This window comes from Patagioenas fasciata, unplaced genomic scaffold (genome assembly GCF_037038585.1).
Source record: "Patagioenas fasciata isolate bPatFas1 unplaced genomic scaffold, bPatFas1.hap1 Unplaced_1, whole genome shotgun sequence".
NCBI classification, from domain to species: domain Eukaryota; kingdom Metazoa; phylum Chordata; class Aves; order Columbiformes; family Columbidae; genus Patagioenas; species Patagioenas fasciata.
In genome coordinates, this window is record NW_027288510.1 from 2,008,597 (window position 1) to 2,031,411 (window position 22,815).

The following is a 22,815-nucleotide window of genomic DNA, read 5'->3' on the forward strand; positions in this document are numbered from 1 at the left end:
AGTCTCTGACAAAATCCTGGGACTGAAGTTGTACCTACCTACTCTGAATGTCCTCCAGTTGTTGGGACAGACCTGGTTTATTGGTGGCCTCAACCACATTTGGGGTTTTCTGAGTTTCATAGGCCAGTTCTTTAAAGTCCACATCAATCCCTTCAAAGCGTTTGGAGTCCTAAAAAGCAACACAAACATGCTCATGGTAAAACATGGATTTTGTGCTAAAGGTCTCCATCCTCTGGGTGCTGTCTTTGGGTTGAGGGGAAAACCTTCTGTCCAGTGCAGACAGGGACCCCTCCACCATTCCAGAATGGCTCTTCCACTGACTTGCCTGAAACTAGTCTGCAAACAGGCACTTGCCTTCTTGTCACTGTATCCCAAAGGGGTTGTGGATAAAGCGCTCCATGCAGGAGGCAATGTCTAGGACCAACCATTTTCATGGGATTTAATTCCCCTTGGAAAACCTCATAAATCTCTCTCTCCCATGTCCAGGTGAAGTACCAAGTTTCCCTGGCTGCAGCAGCAGGAGATGCTCCCACACCATGGAAAGGCTCCCAGCCTCATGTGAGTGCACTCCTCCCCTCCTGCTACAGCACAGGAATCCCAACACCCATCCACAAAACGGGTATGATGACTCTTGTAGAGGAGAGCCCTTCCTTGCCTTCAATGAGGGTATGGAAACCCCACGTCAGCACCGGAGGCCCACATCAACAATTATGCTCCGTATCTAACAGGGACTCTGAATTTCTGGAGCTAAACACTGAAGAATAAAGCAAGCTATGTTCAAAACATCTCTGCTCCTCCCTTCTTCCCAGGTCAGGCCTCCTAAGTGAGGCGGGACACTGAACAAGTGTTCCAAGCAGTCCAGGTAACACTTCCACGCTACCCTGTGTTCAGCCCCAGGAGCAAGGCTCCATCTGGAAGGTTGAGCCCTCCCTACACTCACGCCACAGATCCAGCTCCAGGTGAGCATCCCACAGCCTGTCAGCACATCCCCCCAGCCCTGGATGCATCCTGAGGGTGCTCAGCTACAGAGACTTTGAGCTTCAGTCTTTCTTTTACGGAAGAGAAGCTGCTGACTGAGCCACCTGTGTCCCTGGAGCCAAGAGGGCCCCGTGTCCTGGTGCATCCAGCACAGCACGGCCAGCCGGGCAGGGAGGGGATTGTCCCGCTCTGCTCTGTGCTGGGGCGGCCTCACCTGGAGCATTCACTGTGTGCAGGGCTGGGGACACAGGAGAAAAGGAGATAAAGCTACTGGAGAGTGTCCAGAGGAGGGACATGAACTTGGTGAAGGGTTCAGAGGGGAAACCGTATGAGGAGCGGCTGAAGTCCCTGGGTTTGCTCAGCTGGAGCAGAGGAGACTGAGGGCAGAGCTCATGGGGCTGCAGGTTCCTCAGCAGGAGCAGGAGGGGCAGGGCTGAGCTCTGCTCTGTGACAGTGACAGAGCCCAGGGAATGGCAGAAGATGTGCCAGGGAGGGCAGTGGGACATGAGGAAAAGGTTCTTCACCCAGAGGTGCTGGACACTGAACAGGCTCCCAGGGAGGGGTCACGGCCCCAGCCTGACAGTGTTCAAGGAGAGACTGGACAACGTCCTCAGACACACGGGGTGAATTGTGGGGTGTCCTGTGCAGGGACAGGAGTTGGACTTGACAATCCTGATGGGTCCTTCCAAGTCAGGACATCCTATGGTTCTATGGTTCATACCACTGCCAGACAGCTACTGAGATGCAGACAGCTGCCCAGCAGGATGCAAATGTAAATCATGATGCAATTTCATACATGACATTAGATAGCTCCTGGATATTAAGAGCTTGCTGGCACATGGTACAGCCTCAGGGCACTGGTTATCAGCACCTGTATATATTGCCCAGTGAGCGAGGTGTGCCCAGAATCATAGAATCATTTAGCTGGAGGAGACCATTGAGATCACTGAGTCCAACCATAACCTAAATCTAGTACTAAACCATGTTCCTCATCTATACATCTTCCAGGGCTGGTGACTCCAGCACTGCCCTGGGCAGCCTGTTCCAATGCCCCACAGCCCTTTGGGGAAGAAATTGTTCCCCAGATCCAACCTCAACCTCCCCTGGCGCAACTTGAGGCCGTTTCCTCTGCTCCTGGCGCTTGTTCCTGGGGAGCAGAGCCCGACCCCCCTGGCTCCAAGCTCCTTTCAGGCAGTTCAGAGATCAGAAGGTCTCCCCTCACCTCCTGTTCTCCAGCTGAATCCCCCAGGTCCCTCAGCCGCTCCCATCACACTTGTGCTCCAGCCCCTCACCAGCTCCATTCCCTTCTCTCAACTTGCTCCAGCACCACAAGGGCTTTCTTGGTGTGAGGGGCCAAAAACTGCCCCCAGGACACTCAGCACAGCGTGCTCTCTGAAGCAGATGGAGGAACAGTCCAAGCAGAGCAGAGTGCAGGGTTGGAGACAGAACAGTGTGTTGTCCAGGGGTCAATGGGCTGCGCACATCCCCTCGTGGGTGTTCGTCCCACAGTGGCGCTGTCAGCGATGCTGCTCGTGAACAGGGACGGGGGTCACACAGCCAACTGTGGGTCACTCGTGAGTGAAAGGCAGGTTCCTCCACAGGGCTGCGAGTGGTCCAGCGGGGCCAGGAACAAGCTTGGAAGATTTTCTAAATAATCAAGAGAATAGGGAATAAGACTGGAAGCTGGACTCAAAGACAGCCCTGAGGAGGTCACAACCCTGAGGAGGGCATCAATGACAACTCTGCTCAATTTTCTGAAGCTGAAGTGGGAGAAGAGCTGCTCTCCTGCTGCACCAGCACTGGAGGCAGGGAAGCGGATACTGCAAAGCTGCCTGGTCCAGCTCTGATTTGACAATTTGCACCATCTGAGTAATTATCTCCGTCTTCTCCCCTCCAAGGAAAGAGGGAACATGCCTGTATCACTGAAGGAAGCCAGCAGCCTCCTGCTCAGCCTCCAGGAACTCTGCATCTGCTGTGCAATGGTGGAGGGGAGGAAAAACAGTTTCTCAGCAGGGTTCAGGCACAACCAACAGTACAAAAACATCCTGGGGCAACACTGGGGAAACTGCTGTAGCATTAAGGGAGCCTCCAAGAAAGCAATGCAGCAAGAGAACAGTCCTGCTTGGGGGAACACGGCAATATAGACAACCTTCTTCTGTGTAATGGAGGCTCTTCTTCAACGCTTTCCACACAGGAAAAATAGGATTTGGGATTTCATACCTTAGGAAGCTGTGCCCGTATATCTTCTGAGCCTATGAATATGCTCTCCAAGTGAGACCACGTACGCTGCACTTCGAACCAGAGAGAAATGACGGAATCTGTTGTGGACAGCTTCCTCTGCCATATGGACACTTCCTCCAAGAAGAAAGCAATACATTTGGATGTCATTAAATTCTGCAGCTGCACCTGGTTGTCTTCTAAAGTTTCTATGAGTTCCTCGTCTGACTTCAGCAACGGGATGTTCGTCCGGGGGTGAGGCTCATACTGAAACTCCATGGTGCTCCAAGTCATTTTTAGCTCCTTCAGGACTTTCTCCATACTCATTTCTCGTACCGCTTTGTCCACAATGCCACGAACCTCATCCTCAAAGTTATGGAGGTTGAGCTTCAGGAGGTCAGCCAGCGTGGTGTCCGAGTCCATCACAAACCTCACACCCGTCACCTGCATCAGCTGATTCCAGTGCCTTTCCCTAATGGCGGGATTTTGAAGTTCTGCCACAGCTTTCAGGGCCGTCAGCATGTTCTTCACCTTGCTGTCCAGCCCAGTGAAAGCATCCCACGCCCTCACCTCCTTATCCAAATTCCGAATCTCTCTTGCAAACTTTTTACACTCCAGATCCATGTTTTCCACGTTAATATCCGCCCATTTGGTGGTCTGCCAGTCATCAAGGCAAGTGCCCACAAGGGAGATCATATCCCAGAGCTCTTTGAGAAGACACAGCTCCTTTCGGCACTGCTTCAGTTGTTTATAGTCTGGCACTATGACTTCAAACAGACCAGCTGATTCATAAATCGAGGTCATGGCTGACTCCATTTGTTTAATCTCAATGTGCTTTGTGTCCAGCAGTTGATAAGGCTTTTTGGTGTCAAACCTAGAAAGAAATGTTTATTCTTCATAAGTGATATTGTAACAACTTCTAAAGAAAACATAAAACAAATGGTGCCTCTGAGACACAAAGCAGACATGATACATCTATAGTACCCGTTGATGGTGCAGCCACATGGCACTGCTGACAACCCCTTTAAGCAATATTGTGCACTCAGCATCCAGATTGAATCTCTTGCTAACACCTTACAGTGTTTGCAGGGACAAAACACCCAGGGCATAACAGATACAACACCGTGAGCAGGTAGGAAATGTATGCAAGGGTTCAAGAACACATCCTCAGGACACTCCGAGATGATCCCATGAAGCTTTTCTTCCTCAGGGCTTCTCTGATGTTATAATTTCACTGTACCTGAATGGTGCTTCTTTCCGAAATCGCTCTCTGAATCTGTGTTGCTCAACATCAAACGCCGCACAGCTCTTGCGCACAACTGTCATTTCGTTCGCCTGCAGAGGAGCCACACGCTGCTTCACAGCTATCGCCAGCTTCTTTATATTGTTCCATTTTTCTGGCAGCTCCTGCAAGCAAAATTTAAATGACGGTAGGCAGTATTTGCTATTTGATATAAGATGTGACTGATCTGTTTATGGACAATCACAGAACAGGAAAAGCAACAGATTCCATGCCTAAAACTGCAAGGAAGTTTTGTTGTGATGCAAAAGCTAAACACAATTTGGGATAAAACTTATCAGTTATCCACAATTTTGAAGACGAATGAAGACTGAGACTTTAAAACTGACTGCTCTGATTGCAAAAACATGTTAAATAACTTCAGAAGAAGGGTCCCAGACCAGATCCTGGGCTCCCAGGATGGCTCGGTGGTTGAGAGAGCACAGTTCTCCTGACACCGAGCCCAGCGGGACCCAGAGCTGGCTGGAGGCAGGAGGGTGGGCTGAGGATGCAAGTTCATCAGATCGTCCGGCTTCCCAGAGCTAATTAAGAAACAGAGCCTGGGAAATTTCCAGCCAGCTCTTAGAGCAGAAGATATTATGCCAGAAGGACTTCTACAGAGCTTTCTGGGGCAAATCCCTCCAGCCTGCCTGTATAATATTAGTACTAAATAAGACAGTTTCTTTCTCAGGACTGCATCCAAGCTGCTGGTGCACAGCACTGCTAACAATCCACCCTTTGCACCTGGGATTTTATTTAGAAAGAGATTTGATTTCTTCTCTTCTCACTAGACTTCTCGAGCCAAATCCTCACCCCAGACAGTGACACCAGCCAGGGCTCTGCTGTCCTCAAGTCCCACAGCTTTGCTCTCCCACTTCCCCAGGTACTGTGCCAGCCTACAGGAAAGACTTTGGGCTTCTTTTCATCCCAGTGCACATAGTTGAGAAGACTAATGGAGATGCACCAACACTATGCAAAGAAGCGAAATAACCTGGAGGCAGCAGAGGCGGCCAGAGCAGGGCCAGTCCCTCCTGAGGGGTCTCTTTCTGGCACTTCATGTTCCAGTCTCTGTAGAAATCACTATCCATGACCATAGCAGGGCACACATGGAGCTGCTTCCTTGTCCTTCTCATACAAACTATCAGCTCCAGCCCATCCATCTTCATGGCCATGGAGGGAGCGGTACCTGGAGGAACTTACTTTGGTTTTCCTACTGTGTACAGCAGTGAATGAATTATTCAACTATGTGTTGCTGTCACTTGCCAGAAAGAACGAAACTGTTTTGTTATCTCCTCCATCTGAATGGCTGCCCTGCATACCTCATTTCTTCTGTCAGAAAAATAAATCAGTTGTTCAAATCTACACGCACAAACAGGCACCAAGCAAGCAGCTCTTGGGCAGAGGAATCAGCAGAGCTGGGTTCCCCATAGCACCATTTTTTATGCTGAACTGAAGCTGCTGTAGCAGCCAAAACATTCATTTAATGCAGCTCTTCTGTTTTTCAGGGTGTCTGTAGGAATCCAGTTATCTTTAGGACCCTTACCCGTGTCAGATTTGGTGATACAACCATCCGTGGATCACGGCTGCACCAGCAGAAAACTGGGGGATTGCTGAACCCCGCTCAGGTCCCATCCAAGCCTGCAGCAGAGGGAGGAACTTCTCCCCAAAAAGCTCTGCCTTAAACCTGGTGTCCTACACAGAGCCCTCTGCACACAACGCCCCGTGACTAAGGGGTATCCATCAGTACGCAGCCACACGCTCCTCCACCGTAACATGGTGACTGCTGCCAGTTCCCCAAGGCTGGCTGGGCATCCCACAGGCTTTTCCAACCTTCACCTCATGGTCCCCTGTCCAGAAATGAGAAGAATTCCCCAAAGAAAAATTGATTCATCAGGGCCAGATGTGGAAAGGTGCTGAAATACTTTCATAACGTGCTCCCAGTGATGTCCTTTGGGTCAAGCAGATTGGGTGTTATAGACCTAGTGGAGGACTGAAGTCCTATGAGAAGGCGACTCCTCTGCCAACATTATCCTTCCCATCTCCACAGTTGCCAAGAACTGGCTTATTTAAAAATAATTATAATTCAAACTAATTAACAGATGTATTTGAAAATGCATTAATTTTTTTCAAGAGTAATCGCTGAGAGTTGGAGCAGGCAATTCTATGTTTTTCATACATAACAAAAGGCTTAATCTCTGCTTTAAAAGAAAAACCTCAATATAACTCCAAAATTTAGAGCTATTAAGGCACATCCCACAATAGTAAAATACTATCCACTGAGGCCCTCTAATGACAGGGAGTGGGGCTTTAAATATTCCTGCAATGCTCTTAAGCTCATACTCTCTGACGCTGGCTACTTGGCAAACCGCCGTGTCCACCGCAGCTTTTCACCCACCTCCAGTTGCTTATAGACTTCCTCCGGCAGCTCTTGCTCATACGTCTTCAGCAGTTCGACGGTTTGCTTCAGGGGCTCGAACATGGCATCGGTGACACTGTGCCTTTCCTTAACGGCCAGGAGATGCCCCATGATCTCCACCAAACCATCATAATCGCCTTTTTCAACCTTTTTGCTCAAACCTTTGTCAGCAGTTTTTATGAACTCGTCCAGGTCAGACAAGCTGTAGAACACAAAACAGGAAAGCACCAAATGAGAGCAGTTCCTACCGGAATCATCCAGGCAGCTGGACTGGCACGGAGAGGGAAAGGCCTGGCTAACTCTGCCCATCACATGGCAACATGCTGAGGGCATCAGAACCACAGTTCATGCTCACAGGGATCCATAGATGTGGTACAGCTTCCTGTGAGGAACGGATAAATGGGTTGGGACTTCACAGGTTGGAGAAAAGGCATTTGAGGAGCACAAGTCTTACGAGGAGCAGCTGAGGGAGCTGGGGCTGTTCAGCCTGGAGAACAGGAGATGAGGGGAGACCTGATCTCTGCAACTGTCTGAAAGGAGGTTGGAGCATGGAGGGGGTTGGTCTCTTCTCTCAGGTAGCAAGTGATAAGATAAAATGGCCTCAAATTTCTCCAGGGGAGGTTCAGATTGGGTATTAGGAAAAAAATTATTCACAGAAATGGCTGTCGGGCCTTGGAACAGGCTGCCCTGGGCAGTGGTGGAGTCACCATCCCTGGAGGGGTTGGATAGACATATAGATGAGGTTCTCAGGGACATGGGGTAGTGCCAGAGTTAGGTTATGGTTGGACTCTGTGATCTTGATGGTCTCTTCCAACCAAACAGATTCTATGACTCTATCCTATGATTCTATAAGGGAGACCTGTGAGCTCGGGTCTGTGGTCTGAAGAGAGTGAATTTGAAAGGACAGTTTTCATGTCATCTCTTCCAATACAAGAATTCAACAAATGAACCTGGTAGGTTGTAAAGCTACAACAAACAGGGATTCTTCTTCGCACGCTGCCTTATTTCAGAGGGTAAGTCTCTGCTGCAGAAGGATGCAGATGTTAAAAATTCACAGCGGTTCAGAAAAGCAACCGAACATTTGTGGGAGAAAAAAAAATCCATCCAGGTCTTTAGATACAAAGGTACAACCCATGACTCTCAAAGTCCTCAGGTATGAATGGTTAGAGACAAGGAGACTATTTGGGGGAAGTTTCCCTACCTGCTTCTTGATCTCACCAGCTGCTGGACACTGTTAGCAGAGCTTGATGGGCTCCTGGATCTTTGGTCCTTTCCATTCTTCCCTTCTCAAAACGCTTACTTTTGAAGTGCCCGCTTAAATTCTGTGGATGCTGCTGGACCAAAACATAGCCCTAAACACTTCACCTATTAAAGACTAAACTGCTGAGTCAGGAGCTCTTAATAAGGACTCCTAAATGCCTGTTCTAACCTATGCAAAAACCTCTTTGCACAGGAATTATCGTGCTGAAAAGAACACAAGAGATCACAGCAGCCACCACACGCAGCAGCCTTCACTAGTACATATGTCTGTAAATATTTCTTCGTAAGCATCCAAGCCCTGTGGCATCCTTCAGCTGCTGCTACTCAAATAAATCACCTAACACATCATCCTGCAGAGACCAGGCGGCTGAGCAGCTATTCAGAGCAGGGAACACATGTTAATTCAAAACTTACATCCAAAGCTCCTCCTTTTTGTAACCTTGAAACTGCCTCCCCATGACTGCTCATGCCAGGCAACCCAAATTACTTTTTTTACAAAGAGTGCACTCAAAAGAGCACTGCATTTAGAAACGGAGCAAGTATCTCATGGCATTAATGCAGCTTTACTGATGGCAAATTCAACAAAATAAGCATAGAGCCCTAGAAGAGATTAGATTAGTTGGACCAGGATGAACAGACAAACAGACATCCTGTCCAACACCACACAGTAGGTCGTAGGAGCATCAGCTCGCAGGATGTCGATGGTACCGAGTTCGTGGAACTGTTTGCACTTTACACACTCAGCTGGACCAGCTGCTCCCAGCAGAGACGAGGGGATGAAAGTTAGCAGAGATGCGATGGAGCTGGCAGGGGGTGTGTGCCCCCTCCTCTTGCTCCTGTATTAGCCTTTTGCTTATCAGTGTGAAATGATAAAGCCCAGCCAACACAAGAGAAACCCACTTTGGTTCTGGGAAGAAGAGGTAGAACGGTTCCTACCTGTGCATGACGTGGTCCATGAGATGCTGCTTGAACACCAAGCTCCACCGTTTAATCACATTCAGCAGAGACGCTTTGAAAGGCCGAGCATCAACTTTCATCCAACTCTGGAAAATGCTGATGGGCTCGATGCGATTCACCTCCTCATAGATCTTCTCGTAGGAGTCAATCTGCTCTCGGAACTGCTGCAGCGTGGGAGGTGACTCAGGGACCCCGTTCTCTGCATGGGCCTCGATTTCTGCCGCAGTGAGAATGTGCCCGTAGAGGAGGAACTGGCGGAAGAACTCCTTTCTGTCCTCCCCGTACAGGTAGGAGTAGTGGTCGAAGGCACTGCGGTAATCACAGCAGGCCGCCATCACGGCCTGCACACGCCCCATCAGCTCATGGCGCATGTCGGCCAGGTCAGCCATGTCCTCCATGTCAGCCTGGAGAGAAGAGGAGAGGAGCTCGCAGTGATGCGGGGGCAGCGTGGCACCTCCTCACTGCCACACAGCGTGAGGGAGCTCCACAGCCACGGACCTGGTAGTGGAGGAGGCCGCTGTGCTCAGCCAGCCTGGGCACCAGCGATGAGATCCGGTAGATGTCGTTGAGAAGACCTTCCACCACGTCGTAGAAGCCATCGTTTGTGCCAGGGTCCAAGGAGGGTTGAAATATCAAATCTGGGATCACCAAATCCAGCTGCACCTCAAACAGGGGAGGAAGCCCTGCCTTGGGATCTGGTAGGGAAGAACAGAGGTGCCAGGTTATTTTTGAAGGGGAGAAAAGTGATCTAGAGCCACCACTAACATCCCACCACAAGACACACACATGCCCCACAGGGACACCAGGCAGGTGGGACACCCACTCGCTGGGTCCAGTGACATTGTGTCTGCATACAACGCAGAGGGGAGGCTGCCAAACCAGCTGGTGTTCTGGTACCCACAGGAGATACTGGAGAACAGATGAGACACAAGTGATTTAAGGACCGGAAAAATGCTGTGGAGGGAAGCCTTAAAGAGACCAGGCTCTTCAGCTCATCAAAAGGGAGTCTGAGAGCTGAACAATTACAGCACATAAGTACTTAAAGAGGAGAAAAACAACAGGAACCAAGAGGCTCTTTAATTTAGTGGAGAAAGGCATGAAAAAATAAAACACCAACTGGTTTCACAAATGTGAAATTATGTGCTTGTTTTTAACAAGATGGTGAGGAACTGGATGCAATTCTCCAGCTCAGTGTGCCTCCACATCCAGGAGGGAAGCGTTCTGAAGATGTGCTTTAGCTGGACACAGCTGCTCTCAGCAGAGTGACCCTCCGTGGCAGCCTTAGGCAGGAGCTCTGGTTTGGTGACCCCTCTCCTCACTCCTCAGTGATGGAGGTTTTTCTTTCATGTCTTTCATCCACAGAACCAACTCTTGAGACTCTCCACAAACGAAAGGTTGTGTCACCTTGATGCTTTGTGCATGGGAGGTCAGGAGATGGCTGATGCCCAAGAACAGACTTGGAATGATGCCTCAATTTTGTCTGTTCACAAATCCCAGCAAATGGTGCACAGTCCCCATCTCTGTCCCTTCCCTTGAGCAAGGCTTTGCTCCAGTGACCAGGGGACAGAGTTACCCTCTGAGTCTGGAGGCTCCTCCAGCACTTGCTGTAGACAATGCAAGAGGCAGAGTAGAAAGACCACCACAAGTCAAAGCACAAAACAGAAACTTCCTTTTGGTGAGACTCAAGATGGTATCACGGCCAGAGCTGAGGAACCAGCAGTTACCTGTGTTTTCGAGGAGGTACTTGAGTGAGCACTCAATGGCAGTGAAGAATCCATCCAGAACTATCTCATCCACGTAATCCACATAGGCCTTCCAGATGTCAGATGCTGGGTCTGCAAGTAAGAGGCTCTGGTTTTCCTGGAAGAAAAAGACGACACTTTGAAATACAGCGGGGCTGAGTCTGTCCTACAAGAGCTGCCCACAGCTGAGGACTCATGGCAATGAGCACACAGGTACCAGCCCTGCGGGGGGAGAGAAACCAGACAGACGGATGTTGCTGCTGGTAGCATGGCCACAATTTTCTCCTTCTGTCAAGGGCTGCTTTGTCATCTGAAGCAACTCAAAATAATCACAAGGTAAAAATGGAGTGCGTGAGAGACTTAGCAGCCCTGCAACCTTCTCCTCCCTCTTCTCTGAGGCCAAAGGGCTCAAGGGTGCTTTGCAGACCTGGGCCAAAGGCTCATCCCAATGCCTGAAGCCTCAGTCCTTGTGGCCTGTATAATGTTACCTTGGGTGGATGAGTCCTTCCAAGTGGACTGCTTACACCTCTGCCCTACAAATGGTCATCTCAAAACAAGAGAACTTTAAAATTCAGAAAAGGGTTTTTAAATAAACCAAGTGAAAATAGTTAAAGATTGGGATCAGAAGACAAAGGGTTGGCTTACAGCCTCCCTTCTCAGCTTATTGCGTTCCTTACCTCCAGGCAAGTTCACAGTCAGGAAATTCACGGTTTTCTAGGCCACAGAATGGCCCCATCCTTCTTGCGTCTCCTCTTCCACACCCACAAGACCAGCCTGGGTATCCATCCCCTGCACCTCCCAGGCTCTGCCGTGATCCTGTTCCGGCCTTGCTATGCCCTCTGAGGGCTCTTTCTCCTAAGCCTGCCAGGGGCTCTCAACACAGGCACGGGCTCAAACAAAACGTAAGGTCCAGCTTGCAGTCTGCTGCCAGGGGTTCAAAGCCGGCTGTATTTCATCTCTGGGGACACAGGAGAGGGTGCCATTCCCAGTGGCATGGCAGCTTGGCACACATGAGATCATAGAATCATTCTGGTTGGAAGAGACCCTCAAGATCATCGAATCCAACCATAACCTAACTCCACCACTAACCCATGTCCCTAAGAACCCCATCTGTACATTTGTTAACACCTCCAGGGATGTGACTCCACCACTGATCTGGGCAGCCTATTCCAAAGCTTCACAATCCTCTCTGTGAATTATTTTTTCCTAATATCCAATCTGAACTTTCCTTGGTGCAACTTGAGGCCACTTCCTCTCATCCTATCTCTTACTACTTGGGAGAAGAGACCAACCCCCTCCATGCTCCAACCTCCTTTCAGACAGTTGCAGAGAGCAAGAAGGTCTGGCCTCAGCCTCCTCAAGATAGAGTGGCATTGCCAATTGCGCTTGAGTCAACCCAGAGCTGCTGCTCCCCAACTTTACACATCAACGCTGAGTGATTAAACTGTTAACAGAGCAAGCCAGGGCTCTGGTGCCTTGCAGACTCACCTCCACATTTTGCTGACACAAGAGAAAGGGGAACTTCACAGGACTGAACACTATGGGAATGCCCATTTGAAAGCACCACCCCCTCTTCACCGTCCCATGCCCTTGTATTTGACAATGCCCCCTTGTCACTGGTGTTCTACTGAACCTTTACTCCAGAGGCCTCATCCTGGTGCAAAAGGGCAATGCAAGCCAGCATCTCACTGTCCTGCCTGTGCTTGTGGGTGCACGTACCCAAACTCTCTGTGCTCTTCTCTCAGCAGCCTCAAGACTCACCTGCTCAAAAGAAGACCTGAACACCCAAGGGAAACACAGCAGACCAGCTCTTGGCCCCTTTGCTGCTGTTCCTCCAGGTTTGACCAGCACAGCAGGACAGAGGCATGGGGACATCCTATTTTGGGCCACGGTGCCTTTCCCTCCCCAGGACCTTCATGCTGCTTTGCAGTTGGTCCTGCCCTGTGAGCCACCAGAGCAGCGGTGCCAGCCCTTCTGCCTTGGCCACAGCCCCATGTTCTCTCCGGTCAATTTAGGAAGTGTTCCCATCTTTTGGGTGTAGCTGGAGGTGGTTGAGCCTGTCACAGCGGTAGCAGCAGGACAACGTGGGCATAGTAAAATCCTCGCCGTGGGTTCAGAGGCTACAGAAGTGGGTCAGAAGCCCAAGGCTGAGTGCAGACAGTGAAGTAAGGTGAGCAACAAGGGCTCAGTGTCCCAGAGAGGGTCAGCCCAGTCTCTCCAGAGTCCAAGGCCAGATGGTGACCCTCAGGAGTGGGCTGGACCTAAAATCCATCTGCCTTCCAGCCAAGGTGCTGTCCCTGACACGCTAAAACCTCTGGGCAGGTGAGGCGCAGAGATTTGGGCTTTCTCCTGCTCTGCAAAGAGGACTCTCAGCTCTGGCAAAGCCACTGGAAAAAACCCAGGGTTCAGACAGCAGCTTTTTTCTTGTTACTCAGCTTCTCCCTGGACTGACAGCGTCACCTCCTGCTCCCACAGAGGAACAACAAGCCTAAAGCAGAAAGGTCAGCCACAGCCAGCTGCCTCTCCATTTTAAGGTGAATATTTCGGAGGAGTTTTTCCTCTGAGCAGGATCCCAAAGCCTGATGCACGACTCCCCTCTCGTGGCTTCACAAGAACCAGGACTGGGAGCCAGACTGGGCTGCATCGGCTCCCGCTCCTGCTCCAAACTCGGTGCCTGGTCAGCAGCCCCGCACACTCAGCTGTACCAGCTCACCCATCAAAGTATTCCTTAATCAACAACAGGTAAGTTTTTCAAATGAGTTAAGGGAGTTAATTTTAAGGTGAAGCAGCTCTGGACATTTTCACCAGAGCGGAGAGACACCCAGAGCCTATGAAGAGTCAACAAACCCCTGGAGAAGGTCCCCCCTCACCTTCACCAGCAGATGAATCCTCTGCCCTGACTCTCGGACAAGGCTGTAACGCCGTTCCAGGCGGTCCTGACAGTCCTCCAGGCTCAGCAGCGATTCTCTTTTACAATCTCTTCTCACAAATATGGGCGACGCCCACGATCCCACGATGGTCTGGATCTCCTCAACATTGTTTTTGGCTTTCTGTATCCTCTGCTCGAGGTCATGGACATCATCCATCACCATGGAGATGTGATCCCAGACACCTGGTAAAAAATGAGATGATTGACTACTTTTTTTCAGAGCTGCATGGCCAAGCTCTTGTGCACTCTCCATAAGACTTTTCCCCCACGGTTTCATGTATTTCTCACCCATCATTAACACAAGAGACTTACCACCTCAACCAAAAGAGTCACTTCTAGCTCCCTCCTACCCCAACAATCCATGGTACAGCTGCAGCCTCTGTTTTCTGCCAGGAGCACCAGCACCGTGGGGACGTCTGACACTTCCCCCTTTCCCGTACCCAGATTTAATCTGCTACCAGAGAGAGAACAAGGACAACAGGCTGAGTGTTCCTGCCACTGTCACTAGAGCAGGGATCCACAGCCCCACAAACACAGGCTGTGACAGCCCAAGGTACCAGCGAGGGCTGCATTTAGATTCAGGGAACTTCATCTGCAGGAAAGTCCCTTCATCTTTGTTGTGCAATGGAGAAAGAGTTTTTCAGCATGAGGAATTCTGCTTTGCAAGTTCCCAAGGGAGGACACTTGTTCCTGTTCATACCACAAGCCTGATGACAGAAATATATATTCCAACAGCGAGCAGTTTGCTTTCACCAAGAGGAAACAAATTGTCTTCCTCCATTCTGCTTTGCAGTTAAAACTGATCAAGCAAGAACACTGGTTAAATCATCCCAAAGTCACGGTGCACAAACCTCACCACTAACCACAGTATTTCATCTGGCTGGAAAGGATAACGAGGTGGCCCTGGCCCCCACCGGGAGAAGTCTGTCCCAAGCCAGATGGCTGGGCCAAGGGGTCCCAGTCCCTGCACAACTCAGGGAGAAAGCAGTGCCTTGGGGACACAGGGACATGACCACACAGTGGGTCACTTGGGCTGGCACGGGCAGGGAGCAGACTCTTCAACCCCAGCCTTGCCAGCTCTCACAAACCCCAATCTTGCCGTTTCCTCAGCATCACTGCTTACAGGGCAGCCTCTCTTCCCCAAAAGCCCAGAGGGAAGCTGAAGGGATCAGGATCCTGTCCCCAGCCCAAGCAGATCAAGGTAAGATGGGAAGGAGCAGGCAGGCTGGGGGCTGCCCTTTGTCTCCCCAGTGCTGGCTCTGCTGGAGAGTCCCCTGCCCTGCTGTGAACTGTCACTGGGAACCAGGTGATGGAGGCTGGGGACATGGGAGGAATCTGATGAGACCCAAGTGAGCAGGTTAACCATGAGCAATGTGCCCTGTGGCCAAGAAGGTTGATGGTACCTGGGCTGCGTGAGAAGGAGTGTGGCCAGCAGGTCGAGGGAGGTGAATCCTCCCCCTCTGCTCTGCACTCGTGAGGCCCCATCTGAGTGGTGTGTCCAGTTCTGGGCACCCCAGTTTAAGAAGGACAAGGAATTACTGGGGAGAGCCCAGCGGTGGCTACCAAGATGCTGAGGGGTCTAGAGCATTTTTCTTCTGAGGAAAGGCTGAGAGAGCTGGGGCTGTTGAGCTGGAGAAGAGAAGCTGAGAGGGATCTGATCAATGGGATCAATATCTCAGGGTGGGTGTCAGAGGATGGACCAGACTCTGTTCAGTGGTGCCCAGCACCAGGGTGAGGGGCAACGGGTACAGACTGAAACACAGGAGGCTCCATCTGAACATGAGCAGAAACTTGTTTGCTGGGAGGTGCCAGAGCCTGGCCCAGGCTGCCCAGAGCGGGTGTGGAGTCTCCTTCTCTGAGACATTGAAACCCGCCTGGACCCACCTGTGTGATCTGCTCTGGGACCCTGCGTGAGCAGGGGGGTTGGACTGGGAGATCTCCAGAGGTCTCTTCAGCCCTCACCAGTCTGGGATTCTGTGAAATCCTGTACGGCCTCTTTTGCCCTAGCACAGAGCTAGCTCACCCTCCATCTTCCAGTTGAGTGTTTCTTCTGCCTTCTTCAGCTTCAAGTTAATATCCCACAGCTGCTCCTGTATGAGAGGGTATTCGACCTCCAGGACTGTCTTCAGGACCTTGTTGTATCTGTTCACCATCAGCTCCAAGCTGGCCGCCAGCTGCCGGTATGACTCCTTGGAGGAATAGATTTCTGCTGCCGTGGGTGGGATGGCTCCCAGCCGGCTGCCAGACAGGTAGCTCACCTCCCTCAGCACCGACACCAGCTGCAGAAACAAGGCAGAGAGCTGAATGTGAGACAATCCTCCCCATTCACCTGGTAGACACCCTCCCGTCAATTCTGGGGATCTTAGGGGGTTCCTGCTGTTTTATTCACAAAGCAGTACGCTCTGAGAAGGGCCTGGACACCTCCTAGTCCAGACCATCTCCCTCCCATTGATCTTTGCCTCTGATTTGCTTCCCAATCAAAGACATATAGCTCTGTTAACTACCCAGCCAGCAAACCCTGTGCAGCCTCTAAAAGCCATGATGATCTCTGGTCTTCTCAGCTATCCTCATCAATACAGTCTTTCAGCAATACTGTGCCTGCAGGAGGAGGCACAACCAAAAGCATCTTTGAGTTGTGATGGAACGGGATTGAGTGGGTTATTAAACTATAAACCCAAGTAGAAGTGAGTCCCTGCAACAAACGGAGCAGCAAGGTCTTCCAACGCAATATATCACTTCTAAGACAAAAAAAAAAAATCTTTGCTCAGTTTAGTGGCTTGTGAGAGGGAAAATGCTCCTGAAACGGCACATTTTGGCTGGGTGACAGAAATTCAGTATATTGTATGGGCAATGGCAGGGGTGAGGAGTATCTACAATACTAAAGTGACTATGTCCACAATGACAAGAAGAGGAAAGAAAGACGGAGCGCAGAAGGGTGAAGGGAGCAGTTTGAGGAGGTGGATGGAAGAGGATGGGATGGGAGGAAGGGAAAAGCAGGGGATTGAGGGAGCAGGAGGCCAAGTGAGATAGAACCAAACTCCCCTCCCTTTTATGCACTGGAATGTCTGAGACATCCCCACCATGGTGTCAAGGATGTCTTACCCTCTTTCCCTCTCCTCCATGGAAGGTGAGCTCTGGAAGATTCTTTAATGTTGAAGGGTTGCAAATACATCCTCCCTTTAGGCAAAATGAGGTGCTCCTATCTGCTCTGAAGGGCATGAAGGGGCTGCTAAGCAGGCACCTGAGGACATGAGGCAGTCCTCAGTACGGAAAGCTGAGAGCAGCGCAGAAGCACTCAGAGACTGGAGCTGAGAACATGCTCAGCACGTCACAGGCTCCAAACCCTGGCACCAGGGTGAAGGGTGGAAAACATCCCCTGGGGCCATTTGCTTCCCACCTTAGCAAGGAGATTCCAAGGAGCTGGACAAATCCTTTGTCTGAGAGCCAAGCTGGAATGAGCTCTGGAACCTCAACACTTTTCTCTAACAGCAGCAAGTCCCCGGGAAAGGGGGAAGTGTTTGATGTTTTCCCAGGCCCCTGAGATTCAGCACCTCCGCAGCAAATGGCATTTCACATTTGAGAGGCCCCAGCTCTCATCAGGCCCCAGAACCTTTGAATCCACCTCTGCACTCTGCTGGCTTGGACCCTGCCTCTGCTTTGGGCAGGGGGATGGTCAGGCCTCCCTGTGCTGGAGAGGGCAGCCCTAGGGAACAGAGACCTACTGGAAGCCTCCTGCACCACAATTAAGGAAATCCAACAGCCACAACACTGAAGTAACAAAACAAACCTTTCCTGGGATTTTTATACCCTTTCAGGAAGCTCAGATTTCAGGTAAACATAACACGAACCCACGTCTGTAGGATGATGCTCCTACGCTCCCCACACCAGCGTCAAACCAACCTGCTCTGGAGATGTTGACACCAGTTAACATCTGGCTACTCACAGACTTTCTGGCTTTAATTACAATCTGCGCTGCTTAAACTGTAATCCTGATATTTTACCAGGAGACAGAGCCCACAAAGGGGATGGTTAATTCATGTCACCCATAACAGATGCTCCAGGGACCTCAGCAGAACAGATCTAGTAGCGATCCCACCAGACTTGCCATGCACGGTGGGGCACAGCTTGGAGACGTGCCCTCCAGCAGACAGGAAAGCTAGTTCTTACCTGGGGATCAAAATTAACTGTGATCAGTTTGGTTTCTGGAACTCGCCGGATAAGCGGTTGAGTAAGGTTGTACTGTGATTTTTCAGAGACTGTCTGGGACCAGTCTGCATAGAGCTTCTCCTGATACCTGCCGAAAAACAAACAAACAAATTAAAACATCCACCACGTAGCTGCCAAGCCCGCACACCAAGACATAGAACCAAATAAAAGCCAAGTCCACTTCTGAGGGCTGAAGAACATCAAGGACTATTTAAAACCCACCCACACCACCTCCATAAAGATCTTGGCTTCAAAGACAAACACCTGAAAACCAGTGACAGCATCAAGTCAGGAAAACAAAGATCCCCCAAGTACCATTCTTAGCAGAGGATTCAAATTTGGGGACAAACATTCAAAAGCTCAGAGCAATCAGTTCAGTTTTAGCATCAAACATTAAGATATTAAGTGAGGTGCAACGAATCCCACTCCCACTTGTGGAATACACACATTACAGCCACGGTAAGTACACTGTGAATGGGCACAAGTGGATTGAGACTTCTGGTCAGCTCAGGTTTTCTACCACAGCATCTCCTACATCCAAAAGAATCTCGTTCCAACATTTCTGCTGGGCTGCACAGCCCCTGTCCCTCCCATGCAAACTTCTCATTTCAAGATATCACAGAAAGACTGTGGTGTGTAGCAAAGGATTCCTCCTCCTCTCTCATCACAAAATTCCTTCTGGCTTAGAAAGAGACATTCTCAGGCCCTGGGCTTGCAAATGTGCTGAAAGGTGGTTTAGAGAAGGAGAAGGAAATGGCCTCAAGTTGCACCAGGGGAGGTTCAGACTGGATATTAGGAAACATTTCTTCCCCAAAGGGCTGTCGGGCATTGGAACAGGCTGCGAGGGCAGTGGTGGAGTCATCATCCCTGGAGGGGTGGACAGACGTGGAGACGAGGTTCTCAGGGACACGGGGCAGTGCCAGGGTTGTGTTAATGGATGGACATGAGGGTCTCTTCCAACCAAAACAATTCTATGATTCTATAAGGTTTGGCTTTTTTTCATATAGTTACAGTCATGCCTGAGCCACCACTTACCTGTCGAGCAGCTGGATCATTTCTTCATACTTCTCTATCACCCTTCTTCCTTCAGCAGAGTCCAAGCAGCTGGTGGCACAACAGACAAGCTCAGCGTTACATTTAGCCCTGTGAGGCTGCAGTCTCTATTTACCCCTTCCCAAAACCACCCACCACCTTGCAGGCAGAGCCTGGCTGGGGATCTTACATTCCAACCCCACCATATCGCCCAAAACCATTTCACTGCACAAAAGCTCTCCAAGCCCCAGTGCGCCCTTTTGCGGGTGTTTGCATGGCAACTGGCAAATGAGAACCACGTCCTGGGGGAAGAACAAGGGCCCAGAGCTGCTGGAGGAACACTGGTCTCCGTAACATACTCAATGCTCCGGTGTTTGCACAGAGCAGGGCAACCTCTGCTCACCAGCCACCACTTTCTGAGGTCAAAGAGGCACAGAAAGAAGCAGAGTGTGGCTCCCGGCAGATGAAGCTCTTGGCGGTGCCCAATTCATGCCCCTCAAACCGAAGAGCAAAGGTGTCCCAGAGTGCGGGAGGCAGAGCCCTGGCCACGCTGCCAGGGCTGTACAGCCCAGGGAACAGCAGGCCAGAGGAATTCTTATCATGCTGTCTTTTCCCCACTGTTTCATCTACAATATCCAAGTTTTCCTCAAGATGGTTGTTGATTTTGGAGGACATATTGACAAAACTTGAATTAACTTAACCAAAAGCTGGAAAAAAGGAGCGCCTGAGCAGTCACCGCTGGGCAAGTGCTGAGAAACCTGCTGGAAGTAAACAAGTCCTCTGAGCAAATCCAAGTAAATCCCAGCAAAACCACTTTTGTTTCTCCTTTTTAATCCTTTTTCCCTTTCAACAGCATCATGTCACCACCGTTGCAGAGCATGTTATTAACTACTCTAAACAGAGGACAGAAAATCAGTGTGAAATGCAGATCTGGGTCCTTCATGGTGGACAAAAATTTGCCATTTAGGTTCAAATCAGACATGATAACTTGGGCTCTGTGCTGGGAACAGCCCAAGAGTTTGTTTCATTGCACCAATGTCTTTGCTGCTGCAGAATAACTGTGCACTTAAAGACACTTAATGGCAAGATACAGTGAGAGAAGGTTACAAACATGGTACAGTGACGGTCAAGTACATTAAAAAAGTGGATCCATTTACACAGAATCCTGACCAGCACACGTGAAGCCATTCCTGTGAGCTACCAGGTGCAGTCCCTAGAACATCCGCAGTTGTCATAAGTCCAACACTGCCTTGCTTACAGAGCTCTTAAATGTTGTCTCATGTGGTGCCAGCTGTGAGTATGAGGCCATACTTCCCTGACACCATCCGTTATAACAAGCATTTGGGTGATAAATATACCAGCATTGGTTTCTTTCCTTGATCTTGGGAGATGGCTCCTTTGTTTAACGCTGAGAAAGTTTTCTTCTGCCCAACAAAATGCTCGTCTGCTCCCCAACATGCAAACCCAGCTCCATCGACCCATCTCAGCTGAGTCCAGCCCAGCACTTCTCTGCTATTCACAGTTTGGATGATGCCAGAACCAGGACTTGCAGCTGAGGAGGTCCTGGAGAACATGCTGAGTGGGATTGCAGCAGGAAAGGTTCTGATACCTCTTTCAATTGCAACCCGGGAACTATGTCTGAAAGCTGAATAGCCCACGGTGCCTCTTAATCGCTTCAAAACAAATCCAGTTAATGAGTTTCTTAAAAAAAATAATGATCACAAGGAAGCTGAAAAGCACCAGTGCAACCACTTCACACCTCTTTGACTAAGAATTATTTCAGCTATAACCATGGGATAATGTTCACCACAGAAAGAAAATCAGATTGATTACAGAGAAGATAGCAAGGTGGTCATAAAGCAACTTAGCTGGAACAGACACGCACAGATGTGGGATGTGCCTGAAGTGATCAAACGGCACCTGGATTCGCGCTCGCAGCTCCTGCGCCCAGCGCAGCGCTCCAGCCACCGGCGGCATGTTCTTGTGCACAGGGGGGGATCCTGGGGAGGGCACATTGGAACAGCATTTGACTGAACACTGCACTTGTAACCCCAAAGATGCAACAACAGAACCTCATTTGCAGAAAACTGCTCTGATTTCCCAGCTTCCTTCCTTAAATCCAACATCTGCCACACTGATGTAGGTCTGTGACCAAGGCAAGTGCCTCTGGATCTTGAATAAGGAGCTGAGATCGAACGAGAAGCCCAGACTATGTCCAAACCTGAGCTGATGTGAGGTGTCCCTTGCCTGGGACACATTCCCCGCCCCTCACAAACACTGACATAGGGATTTCTGACCAGGAGTTACTTCTGTCCGTCTTATCTAACAGCCACAGAACAATAACCACAAATTCACAGCAAATGATTCTCTCCATGATTCTCTCCAGTCCAGGACTTGTCTCGTTCCAGTATGATCTTTCTGAGGCAAGTAAATAGGTTATTGTTCAAAATGACACACTTGAATCCTCATAATCTGATAGAAATCCACCCATTCCCCCCTGTGCCAACAGTCACGGGGAATAATAAACTTGGAAAAGGCTGATTAAACCCTTGGTTACAAAGTCCCACTCGCATACTTTGCATTTTAAGCATTGTAAGGGAAACAAAATAAATTCATTCTGAGGAGCACATGAGTGGGTTTGCAGGTCCCATGGGGTGTTGGAGGCAGCACACAAATGTGGAGAGAAACCTCCTGTCACAGCCTCGCTGGGAGAAAAGCTCGGCATGTGTCTCCATTCCCAGTCACATATCATGCATACACATTTGAAAAAGGGTATTTTTACTCCTAACCAATTATTTGCTTTAATACTAAGAACAGAGCTTTCCCAGGCATTTCCATTGCCACTAGGAGCTACAGAGGCTGAAAACATCTGCAATTTGTAAAGTTTTGGGTTCCTTAGAAAAATAAATCATTTCCCCCCCAAATTAATCTCAATCAAACTCCCTGTAAAACCCATTTTACTCAGCACGTTCTACCTACCGAGCTTCAGCTCTGCCTGGATGTGCCGGGAGTAGATCAGCCTGGCGTGGTCCAGGGCCCTGCTGAACACGCTGATGAGGACGGAGTATTTGCCAGCAGCACCTGCAGCGACTACCGGTCGCTCCAAAAGGCTCCCGAACATGTCCAGCAGCTGTTGGGGTGAACACGCAGGAAAAGAAGAGGGGAAAAATTTACAACCCCGACTCCTGCAGAGAGATCAGCTGGGACCTTCCTCCCCAGCCCAGATGCTTCAATACTGTCCGCACCGATGGGCACTTTGGAAAAAGGAAATTTGCTCCCTTTGTTACGGGGCCTCTCAGACTTTCTCTGGGGTTGGACCACATTCCAACTGTTGTTCTTCAAATGCTTCAAGATTTTCTATTTTTTTCAAAAAACTTACAAAGATAAACACTGTCACTTGCTAAAGGCTTTTCTACAAATGCTTATATTGATTTTTTAAAAAAAATACCATTTATTATTTCTGCAAGATAGATTAATTGATAAATAAACCAGCTTTGTTTCTAGAAAACCTGTTTCCAAAACTGAAACAGATCCATGTATTAATAATATTAACAAATTGATACTAACAATATCAATTCTCACCAGGAAATCCTAGAAAAAGCATGATTTCCCCCAACTTGCAGAGAGAGACACAAATATATCTCCTGGCATCCAAAAGCTTTGTGAGGGACCCACCAGCCTGAGCATCCCAAACCAAGAGCAGCCCAAAAGCTCCAAGTCCCACTGTCCCACCAGCAAACACCAGCCCCATGTGCCTGTGGCTCCAGCACTGCCTGGTCTCCTCAGCGTGATTCTCACC

The 22,815-nt window shown here is 49.7% G+C and overlaps 1 protein-coding gene across 1 annotated transcript in view; it reads right to left on the reverse strand.

Annotated features, from left to right (window-relative positions):
- Positions 1–21,008, reverse strand: part of LOC139826688 (dynein axonemal heavy chain 9-like) — a 76,377-nt gene extending 55,369 nt beyond the window's left edge. Inside the window, exons 1-9 of the mRNA XM_071803099.1 lie at positions 20,902–21,008; positions 19,020–19,088; positions 17,946–18,072; positions 15,802–16,057; positions 13,720–13,961; positions 6,870–7,088; positions 4,436–4,602; positions 3,199–4,069; positions 39–169 (exon numbers count right to left, since the gene is read on the reverse strand). Coding sequence (XP_071659200.1) covers positions 39–169; positions 3,199–4,069; positions 4,436–4,602; positions 6,870–7,088; positions 13,720–13,961; positions 15,802–16,057; positions 17,946–18,072; positions 19,020–19,088; positions 20,902–20,993 — 2,174 coding nt within the window. The 5' untranslated portion in view covers positions 20,994–21,008. The remainder of the gene's footprint in view (positions 1–38; positions 170–3,198; positions 4,070–4,435; positions 4,603–6,869; positions 7,089–13,719; positions 13,962–15,801; positions 16,058–17,945; positions 18,073–19,019; positions 19,089–20,901) is intronic.
- Positions 21,009–22,815: the final 1,807 nt, after the last annotated feature.